Source organism: Sinocyclocheilus anshuiensis, unplaced genomic scaffold, assembly GCF_001515605.1.
Source record: "Sinocyclocheilus anshuiensis isolate Anshui unplaced genomic scaffold, SAMN03320099.WGS_v1.1 scaffold1005, whole genome shotgun sequence".
Classification (NCBI taxonomy): Eukaryota; Metazoa; Chordata; class Actinopteri; order Cypriniformes; family Cyprinidae; genus Sinocyclocheilus; species Sinocyclocheilus anshuiensis.
In genome coordinates this window covers 782477-793673 of record NW_015555810.1, presented here as the reverse complement: position 1 = coordinate 793673, position 11197 = coordinate 782477, and the positions used below count along the sequence as shown (strand labels likewise).

At 32.9% G+C, this 11197-nt stretch overlaps 2 protein-coding genes across 4 annotated transcripts in view; both read left to right on the top strand.

Annotated features, from left to right (window-relative positions):
* Positions 1 to 1307, top strand: part of il1rl2 (interleukin 1 receptor-like 2) — a 15284-nt gene extending 13977 nt beyond the window's left edge. For all 3 annotated transcript variants that reach the window (XM_016469373.1, XM_016469372.1, XM_016469374.1), the window contains one exon: positions 596 to 1307. In XM_016469373.1, the coding sequence (XP_016324859.1) occupies positions 596 to 1032 (437 nt within the window). In that variant the 3' untranslated portion in view covers positions 1033 to 1307. The remainder of the gene's footprint in view (positions 1 to 595) is intronic.
* Positions 1308 to 4566: 3259 nt separating this feature from the next.
* The window catches only part of il1rl1 (interleukin 1 receptor-like 1), a 7934-nt gene continuing 1303 nt past the window's right edge, over positions 4567 to 11197 (top strand). The window contains exons 1-9 of the mRNA XM_016469349.1: positions 4567 to 4647; positions 4757 to 4840; positions 5940 to 6192; positions 7174 to 7349; positions 8426 to 8599; positions 8674 to 8742; positions 10107 to 10230; positions 10410 to 10543; positions 10869 to 11006. Coding sequence (XP_016324835.1) covers positions 4759 to 4840; positions 5940 to 6192; positions 7174 to 7349; positions 8426 to 8599; positions 8674 to 8742; positions 10107 to 10230; positions 10410 to 10543; positions 10869 to 11006 — 1150 coding nt within the window. The 5' untranslated portion in view covers positions 4567 to 4647; positions 4757 to 4758. The remainder of the gene's footprint in view (positions 4648 to 4756; positions 4841 to 5939; positions 6193 to 7173; positions 7350 to 8425; positions 8600 to 8673; positions 8743 to 10106; positions 10231 to 10409; positions 10544 to 10868; positions 11007 to 11197) is intronic.

Below are 11197 nucleotides of genomic sequence, written 5' to 3'. Positions count from 1 at the left end.
ATATATATATATATATATATATATATATATAGTTTATATTCATTTATATTTCAGTTTTAGTTATTGTAGTACATCAAGTAAAAATAAATTAAATTGAGAAGTTGTAATTAATTCTCTTAATTAAAATGGCAACTAGCTGAATTAAAAACAAAAATTATATTTTATTTCAGTTAATGTTTATTTTATTTTTATTTAATAAAATAACTTTTTAGTTAACTATGATTACAATGGTCTAGTCCAGATGGATTAATTCTTGAGTGTTTAATGTAACACAGCCATACTTAAAAACATTTAATTCAAAAACTTTAATTTTTCAGCGGTGCATGAAGTCATTGCTGACAGAATGAGCCGAAGTATAAAAGACTAATTACTTTCACCCCAAATACTAATTAGTTGTAATTTTACATTTTTTTAATTTGCCACGATCCTAGGCTTTGCCCATTTGTCAGTAAGAATTTAAAACACAATAAAATGTAATATGCTCCCTTATTCTTTTATAATTACAATGGTCTAGTCCAAATGGATTAATTCTTGAGTGTTTAATGTAACACAGCCATACTTAAAAACATTTAATTCAAAAACTTTAATTTTTCAGCGGTGCATGAAGTCATTGCTGACAGAATGAGCCGAAGTAGAAGGCTGATCATTGTTCTTACATCACAGAGCTGTGTGTCGCCTCAAACCGACGCCAGCAAGAGCCTTTTATCAGATAAACTCCCCATATCAGACCATGATGTGCAATTGAAAGAAACAACCACTTCCTTTGACCAAATATGGGCCGCTTACGAGCAGCGGGTGGGTCTCTATGATGCTTTAGTGAAGCAGGGTCTGAAAGTCATCCTGGTGCAGGTGGAGGACGGGGTTGAAGAGGCTCTGCTGCCCGAATCTTTGCAATACATCAGCCGCACTAAAGACATCCTCAAATGGAGGCAGAACGCCAGTGATCGGGGGAACAGAAGCTTCTGGAAATACATGCGCTATCGAATGCCTCCAGCGAAACGGCGGAAGAACCAAGAGCTGACGGTGATTTGAGATCTCTTTGACACTCTACACAAGTACCTGAACTCGTTATGAATGTGTATTGATTACACAAGTCAAGTGTGCTGCGAGAAACACAAGAATGCACACTGAGGGGCCGTTCACAAAGAATGCATTTTTCTATTCCAGTGTGCTAGACCGTTATGCTCGCGTCTCGCACATGAGCGCCACGTTTTTAAGACGCCGTGTCAAGTGAAAAGAATTTAAACCTTTCAGCGCCATGCAGCGCCGCTCATCAATGTCAGTTCCACAGCAGTGGACCAATCAGAAGACCCCGGAGGCGGGGCAAGTGTTGCAAGATTTTGTTTACACTAGCAAGTTGGCATGGCAACATGGCGGAGGAGGCATTCTGCGCTGTGCTTTTTTAAAAACTATTCCTGAGCGCTGCCTCTCGCAGTATTAAATGCAAAGATGTGTTCTGTGTGAACGGCCCCTTAGTATGCGAGCTTGCAATGCATGAGTGTGTGTACTTGGGTAGAGAATTTTGTTGCATTTGTGTGAAGAAACTTTGCCAAGTATCTAGTAACTGTGAAGAAAAAAATTTAAAAAAAAAAGACAGGTGATGCAAGTTAACAATGCAGGTCAAATGAACTGATATGTATATAGAAGTACATAGAATTTGTTTTTTGTTTTTTCAGTGGAACTCTGTTTTTCCCTCCATTATTTTTATATACTTTTTTTAATGCAGCATGTTAAACTAGTGCATATGCAGTTGGGTATTTTGTGTTTACAGTTAAGCCAGGAGTTTCTACTCTTTTTATTTGTTTGTTTACTTTTCATTTTTTCTTATTTGTTATTAATTATTATTATTCATATTTTTTCAGAATTATTTAATATAAGAATAAATATAGCGAGCTTTTACAAGTGGCAGTTATTGTGACATGTCAGAGTAAATATTGTAAAATCTTTTTTGAGAAAAACAGTAAACAATATTTTTTTATAAAATCTTGTGACAAATGCTTTTATAGGCTATGACATAAATCAGTGAAAATCTGATTTATGTCATAAATCACTCTCATAAATTGTTAAATATCATACACTGAAAAAAACTAGTATAGAAACTATTTTCACTCAGAAATTTCTAGTAAATTTTACAATTAATTACAAAGAAACAGATATACTGATCTACTATTTAAGCTGTAAGCAATATTAAAACATGTTAGCAATGTGTTAAATCATGTTAGAAACATACTAAAGCAGACTAAAACATGTTACCAAGGTATTAGCAACATATTAAAACATGCATACATGTTAAATCATGTTAGCAACATGCTAAAACGTACTAGCAAACTGTTCAAATATGTTCGCAACATGCCAATTCATGCTAACAATGTGTTAAATCATGCTGTTAACGTTATCAACATACTAAAGCACTAAAACATGTTAGCGACATGTTAAATCATGATATCAAAATGTTACATCATGTTAGTAACATGTTAAAACATGTTAGCAATGTGTTAAATCATGTTAGCAACATATTAAAACATGCATACGTTAAATCAAGATAGCAACATGCTAAAACATGCTAGCAAATTGTTAAAACACGTTAGCAACATGCTAATTAATGCTAACAATGTGTTAAATCATGCTGTTAACATGTTAGCAACATACTAAAGCACTAAAACATGTTAACGACATGTTAAATCATGATATCAAAATGTTAAATCATGTTAGCAACATATTGAAATATGTATACGTTAAATCATGATAGCAGCATGCTAAAACATACTAGCAAGGTGTTAAAACATGTTAGCAACATGCTAATTCATGTTAACGTGTTAAAACAAGTTAGCAGCATGTTAGAACCTTGCTTATAACATATTAATAACATTTCATTGACTTCAAGTAAAAACTTCAAGCTTTTCAAAGTTATTTCAAACTTTCAAACAAGGCTTTTGTCAACCAAACATCAAAGTTATAATTTTTTTTTTTTTTTTGCAAAATTTGCTGTCTAGATTAATTGCTACATTGCTTGCAACTGATAATAGTAAAATAATAAGGTAAGAACAAGTTATTGCAACTATTATGAATGATAAATGTAACTATTGCATGTTTTGAGAGCAATAAAGCTGATCTGAGTGATTTTCATCATTTCGGGGGTTTCCACTGCAGGTCACGTCAAAGATCGCTGGATCACCTTACTCTGCACTGAAGAGAAAACAGGAAGTTCTTGCTCTGATTCTGATATGTTGGTGGATTCATTTCCAGATAAATTCTATGCATGAGCTCTGAACGTGTCATCATATGGCTGCGTTCAGCCGCCTAAACTCCAACAGTGAATGCAAATACATGCATCTATTAGAAACTATTCTCTAGAATGTCTAAATATCTAAACCAGGGGTGTCCAAACTCGGTCCTGGAGGGCTGGTGTCCTGCAGAGTTTAGCTCCAACCCCAATTAAACACACCTGAACCAGCTAATCAAGCTCTTACTAGGCATAACTAGAAACTTGAAGGCAGGTGTGTTGAGGCAAGTTGGAGCTAAACTCTGCAGGACACCGGCCCTCCAGGACCGAGCTTGGGCACCCCTGCTCTAAACGGTCTGTTTTTAGTGAAAATAATAGAATTTGGAGTGCTAGAATCGGTTGCCCGTGTTAAATCTGACCTGTGTTAAATGTTGCGTTAAATACATCACTGCACACTCTCCTCAACAAAACACGTGATTTGAGTCATTAGTGTCAGTGGAGCTAATATTTTGTGATGAGTGCTGAAGTTAAGGTTATGGGTTTGTTCTAGCCACTAACCTTGTAATTATGAACGATAACCATATTGATGCCTGCCTCGACAAGTAATGATCTTCTGTTCCAGATGTATATCACATTACTATTTATTTACTTAGTCTTACTTATTTAAATGTTCTTTCTGTTCTCAATGTCATGTATGTATGTAACAAGAACTCCTTAAAACACACACACACACACACAATCCTTGTGTGTTTGCACCATTTGGCGAATAAAGTTGATTCTGATTCTGATTCTGGTCTCCTGTGATCATTCCTGTGAATCTGTACAAATAGAAGCAGGACAGACTGGATTTGATTAAAACAAACAGATACTCTAAAATAAAATTCATGTTTGGGGGTGGGGAGGTATTTATTTATTTATTGACATTTATACATTTTATTTATTTATTTATACATTTGTTTTTTATATGCATTTATGTATTTTTATTTAATTTGTATTATTATTATTTATTTATATTTTATTTTTTTATTTTTTTGAAGGGATTATCAAACTTAAAGCCTTTACTGAAGCCTTGAATGCAATGTTGCTTTGGATAAAAGCATTTTCCACATGCAGAAATATTAATGTAATGAAAAGTATTTATTGATTTTGCTCCAAAAGGCCCAAAATGTAAACCCTTTTAGCATTTTATGAACTGGTTAAAACTAGTTTGATCCCTTTTATCTCTTCTGATGATATCCTGTTTTCTAAAGCAGAAGGTCAAGAATGAGAGACAGAGTGAAGATTATGTGATAGAAGAGTTGAGTAAATTGCGATAGATCCTCTTTCGTCTTTTCGTATCACACCGGTTGCAAATAACTGAAATAACGTCAGTCATCAGCTTCACTTGAACTCATCCGGAGCCCGTTACATATGCAGACATAAAGGTACCTCACTTTCTTTTCTTTTAGAGTCAGTAATATGGTGCTGAATTATGGTAAAATAGATATAAACTGAAGTTTTACCTTTTAAACTTTGAGATTATATGCTTTGCAGGGATGATGATGATGATGATGTTACAGATCATTTTGCTCCTGACTGAATCTGTTCTGGTCTCTTCATACGCATTAAACTCCACAGGTAAGATGAACTGCATATTAGCACATTATAAAAATGTTATGATTAATTGATTTATAAAATAGAAATTTGTGTTGTTGACAAATTGGCATATTTTAGGTTAAAACAAGATGCTGAGATGTTTTTTTTTGTTCAGCAAAGAAAAACTAATTTGTCCAAAAGTACATTTTGACCTCTTTATTTATTTATTTTCACTTTTTTAATAGATATTAGGGTTGTTTGCATGTGGAGAGATTTTTCATAAAATTCTTCATTTTTCATTTATTTCCAAAAATAAAATCATTTGACCTATTTATTTATTTATTTTAAGGGATTATTGAACTAAAATGCATATGAATATTCATGTGAATTCTGATTATTTTGCTCTTGACTGAATCTGATCTGGTGTCTTCATATGACCTAAACTCATCAGCTAACTTCATATCAGCATATTTGTTATAAAATAATTAGACAGATTTTAAGGTTAAAAGTAGCTATCGTTTGTCCAAAAATAAACTAATTAATAAACATGTTTTTATTAATTTATTATTAAAAAAAAAAAATAGATATTTGTACTGTTGACAAAAGGACAAATTTTTGATTAAAAGTAGATGCTGAGATACTTTTTAATCTGGAAAAAATCTTGTCCAAAAATAAAATAATAGTTAATAAACATTATTCATTTATTTATTTATAAAAAACAAAAAAAGATATCTGTACTGTTGAAGAAGGACACATTGTAGATTAAAAGAAGATGCTGAGATACTTTTTAGTCTGGAAAACTTTTTTTGTCCAAAAAGTATTTTTATTTATTTATTTGAAGGGATTACTGAACTGAATATTCAAAAGCATTCAGATACTTTAGATAATTTTGCTCCTCATGACTGAATGTGTTCTGGTCTCTTCATATGCATGAAAATTTCACATTCGCATATCTGGTTAAAAAAACAGATATGTGGGTTGTTGAGAAATGGATTTTAGGTTGAAAGGGGATGCTGGGATGCTTTTTGGTTGGAAAGGAAAAATGATTTTGTCCAAACTGTTTGGGTGGTACAGTAAAACCACGTCATTCAGACAGCAACACAACAGCTGGACTGAAACTCATGTGTCTCTTTTTTATCAGTTCAGTGTGAAAGACCCGATGCAAAGACGACACGGCGAGTGAGAGCTGGAGAATCCTTATATCTGCCCTGTCCGAATCTCCAGTGCTATGAAGAGACTGAAAACAGATTGCATGTTTGGTTCAGAAACCTCAGCAGAACAAAGCAGGTGGAGCAGATCGGGACGGAGGGGAGCGAGCGCGTCCATTACCACCAGTCTGCTTTATACATCCTCTGGTTAAACCTGAACGACACGGGACGATACATCACACGCTGGTGATCACACACATCCATTCAGCTCTCAATGCACATCCATGTTGTTCCAAACCTGTATGACATGCATTCATTAAATACAGAAGGAAATATTTTGAAAATGCTCATCATAAAGTAATGCATGTGACTCAAGAACAACACTCCACATCTTCTGAAGTCATATAATAGGTTATAGGAACAAACCCAAGTTTGAAGTTTATTATTTTGTGTTTTACAGAAGAAAGAAAGTCATACACTTGGCGCATCATGAGGATGAGTAAATGATGAGAGGATTTTCATTTTTCGGTGTACTGTCCCTTTAAATGCATGTTATATCAACATTTAGAGAACTAAAAAAGTAGTCACACCTAAAAAAAAAAAAAAAAAGAATGAATTTTGACATTAAAATGAGTTTTTACTTAATTCATGTGCAATAGCATTTAAAAATTTGGGGTTGGTACATTTTTTTATGTTTTTGAGAAAAGTATCTTCAGCTCTCCAAGGGTGCATGTATTCCATCAAAAATACAGTAAAAATTGTGAAATATTATTTCAAATCAAAATAGCTGTTTGCTATGTGAATATATTGTAAACTGTAATTTATTCCTGTGACCAAAGCTGTATTTTCAGCATCATTACTGCAGTCTTCAGTGTCACATGATCTTCAGAAATCATTCTAATATGCTGATTTGCTGCTCAAGCAACATTTCTGATTATTATCAAAGTTGAAAACAGTTGTGCTGCTTCATATTTCGCAGAAACCGTGATACATTTTACTTTTCATGATTCTTTGATGAATAGAAAGTTCAAAAGAACAGCATTTATTTGAAATAGAAATATTTTATAAAACATTATAAATGCCTTTACTGTCACTTTTTAATAATTGAATGCATTCTTGCTGAATTAAAAAAACAAAAACAATCATACTGACCCCAAACATTTGAACAGTAGCGATTTTCTGTTGTAATCAGCATGAGCTGATATGAATGTGTGTGTTGTCCTGTAGGTGGTATGCAGAGGATGAGTGTGATGAATTTGAAACTGAAGTTGTGGTTTATGAGGAGTTCAGCACGGATCTCTTGTACCACACAATGCCCGAACAGAAGGTGTCGGGAATCTACTGTCCCGTGTGTGAATATCAGCAGGGCTCGATCGTCTGGTATAAGGTCTGTTTGGGTGGATGTTCGGTACATTTGACTGCATGTGCACTCACAGTGTGTGAGTCACAAAAGAGAGCGAGAGACGCTGATTACTCAACATTAGATCAGATCAATGCACAAGAAGAATTTCCTGTTTACTTGGAAATATTTCACATCACAGAAGAAGAATTTCATGTTGACTAAAGCAAAACCGCAAATGTTATATTCAGTTATATAAAATTCAACTGTTCACTCATATTGCTAAACACTTACTGAATGATAACATTGAATTAAATTAGACAACAATACAAAAAAAATGAATAAATACAAAAATACCAATTTTGTGGAATTTACTATCAATTTCTGAGTGAAAAACCTTTTAAAATAAATCCTGCACCACGTTTTTTTTTTTTTCAGTGTACTTAAAGGGGTCATGAATTGCATTTTTTACTTTATAATATTCCTTAAAGTGTATGAAAGCTTGTTTCTGCCTTGGGATAAAAAAAAAAAAAATGTTTAAAAGGCAATTGCGACTTTTTATCTTATAATCCTGACTTTTTTTCCATAGCACAATTCTGAGAAAAAAAAAAAAAAATCAAGAAATTGCAACAAAAAAAATAACATTTGCAACAAAAAAAATCTGAATTGCAAGACATTAACTCAAACTTGTGAGGGGGAAAAAAGTCAGATTTGTAAGACACGCAATTTAAGAAAAAACTAAGAAAAAAAGAATTGTGAGATATAAACTTGCAAATTTCAAGAAAAAAGTCAGAATTAAAAAGTCTGAAAACTAAATCGCCAATACAAATACCTCTTTTAGTTTTTTATTCTGTGGCGGAAACAAAACAAAATAAAATATAAAAAATCAAATAAAAAATGTGAGATATAAACTCAGAATTGTGAGAAAAATTTGATATCTTACAATTCTGTGTACATCCCGTAATTCTGAGGAAGAAAAGAATTGTGAAATAAAAATGCGATTATTAGGCTATTTTTGCGATTATCCACTGCTGTGATATTTGCATATGAAATTATTTTCATATTGAACAATTGAAATGCGATTAACTAATCGTGCAAAGTGTGAATTAGACTGTTATGTTTACATCTACTCCATCAAAGGTTGCTTTCTTTTTTGGCAGAATTTCGCTCTTATTCCAAACCAAGAGTTTGCTCGTGTTTTACGTATTCCTAACTCTTCAAAAGAAAGCGAGGGCATTTACACCTGTGTTTGCACGTGGGAGCATCACGGGATAAAACACAACTCCTCTGGATCTCGCAGACTGATCATCAAAGGTAGCTTCATCACTGGACTGTGGTTCACCTGTGATAGATGACATTTTCTAACACGATCTTCCTCTTGTTCATAGAACAGACCATCAGCAGTCCTCCAAAGTTTCTGCTGCCCATCAATAACTCCGTTGTGTTCGCTGATGTGGGTGAGGAAACACATTCAAATCAATTACCATCATAGTGCTGCTTTATTTTCTCTTATTTTTCCCTGCTAAAAATGTAAACATTGTATTTTCCACCTGAATTGGATTCTGTACAATTCTGTACAACCAGAAATAACACTATAAAAAGCATGTAAAAAAAAAAGTTGGCTACTTCTCAGACATTTCTAAAAACATAAAATAAACATGAGAACAAATGATTTTTAATAAATTTTTTATTTCACAAAATGTGAATATTATAAACAGCGTTTTGAACATTTTTTTGAAATGTAGATTTTTTTATGTGCACTTTCCTAAAGTTCGAACAGTAGAGTATGGCGCTCGCAACACCAAGATCATGGGTTCGATTGCCAAATGTACAATGTAAGATTATACAAATGTACATCTTCAACACAGCACGCATTTCTTCAAATAATGTTTTTTAATTTTTTCTTTCTTAACGCATGTATTATGTTAAAATTCTGTTTACAAATCGATTGTTATATACACTGGAAAAAATGATTGTGATTTTAACAGTAAAAGACTGTAAAAATGCTACAGTAAAAACCTGTTAACTGGTTAACGGTGAGTTTCCATAATATATTCGGTGAATAAATGTAATTACATTTAATGTAATTTTACAGTAAAATACTGTTAAAAATACGGTTTTTGGAAGTGAAAAAGAAAAAGTCATTGTATAATTTACAGTGACAAACCGTAAATTGAAGAATCCCAGAATTCCCTGCATGACACTTCATATCTGATGGTTTTTTTGTTGTTGAAATAACACCACAGCTGCTGGTATTTTACCGTAAATGTCACCGATTTTTTTTTTTACAGTTGTACAGGATCAAATTCACCCTAATTTGTATTCAATATAATTCACCAAAAATTCACACACCAAAAATGTCTCGCACGTTTCTAAAAAAAAAAAATAAACATGAGAATATATGGTTTTTTTTTAATATTTTTTTAAGTATTATGAAATATTTTCAAAAAATATTTCTATTAATTAAATTTTTTATTTTTGTCTACTTGCCTGAAGTTCAAACAGTAGAGTATGGCGCTAGCAACACCAAGATTATTGTTTGATTTCTAGCTAAATTTGCATGCATAATTTCTTCAAATAAAAGTGTCTGCCAAATGCATAAATATATGAATGTAAATACCCTCGAATCCACAACACGTCCGAGAGTTGAAACTTTGCAGGCATGTTCATGAGAAATAGACACCCAATTTCAAGAAAAAACATCTTGGGTTAACCAGTATTTTTGTTGTTGTTTTTTTATGCACCAAAATGTCAGCATGTTTTCATAGTGAACTCTGGAAAGATGTAATGTCTGAAAGCTTTGATTGCTCTTGTTTCTCAGGTTCAGAAGTGATCCTTAATTGCTCAGTCTTCTTTGGACTGACTGTGTGTGACCGGTGCTCTATTCGCTGGGAGAAGAATGGGATCAGGCCGAGTGGGTTAAATGGATATGAGCAGAAATACAGGTGGAAATCTCCTTCTACAAACTATGAGTTAAACTACATTTTCAGAAAAGTAGGGCACAAAATAATTGGACATATTTACACTAAACCCAGCTGACCTTCTGCTCTAGTACTTGTAGTATCTCTGATATGAACAGAAACGCTATGACACAGACCAGATACTCAGTGCTGTTTTTCTCCAGAAGGATGGATGGCACCATTCAGTCAGTTTTGACCATCACTGAAGTTTCTGAGTCGGACCTCCGTTCTGAGTTTGCCTGCAAAGCTGAAGACTCTGTTGAAGTGATTTTTGTGTCAGTCACTTTGAAGAGTCGAGGTGAGATCCTATCATCCCATATATGAATATAGTTCCGTTTAATTAAAACTGCATTATTTTACCCAAAAATATGTATTTTTATGTATATTCAATTTTGTGAGTAGTGTGTCTTGCTTAGTAAGCAAAGTTAATACTTGGATAAACAACACTTCATAAAGATTTCTATTTTAATATTAATATTTTTATTAACATTTTTAAATTTGTTTTATTCCATTTTATCATTGTGATGTTTTAATATTAGTATAAATCGTAACTAAAAGTCAAAGCCTTGTTTTGTGGCGCTGTTGTTTCATTGAGGTTTGCGTTATGTCATGTTTTATTTTAGCATCGGTGTTCTGTGTGATTCTGGCATGCATTTGCACGTTTCTTGTTTTGCTGCTGGTCGGTGGAGTATTGAAGTGGTTTGCATTGGATCTGGTGCTGTTCTTAAGGCAAATTTTTGTCAAGCTCTACAGGAAAGAGGGTAACGAATAATATTTTATAAATGTTTGAATACATTTGAATAAATAATAGATAATATTTGAAAAAGTATATACATTAAAATATTATTTATTAAAGTATTAAAATATGTAATAAATAAATATTGTTTATATACATCTAAAATATCTAAATATTGTGTGTGTGTGTGTGTGTGTGTGTGCGTGTGTGTGTGTG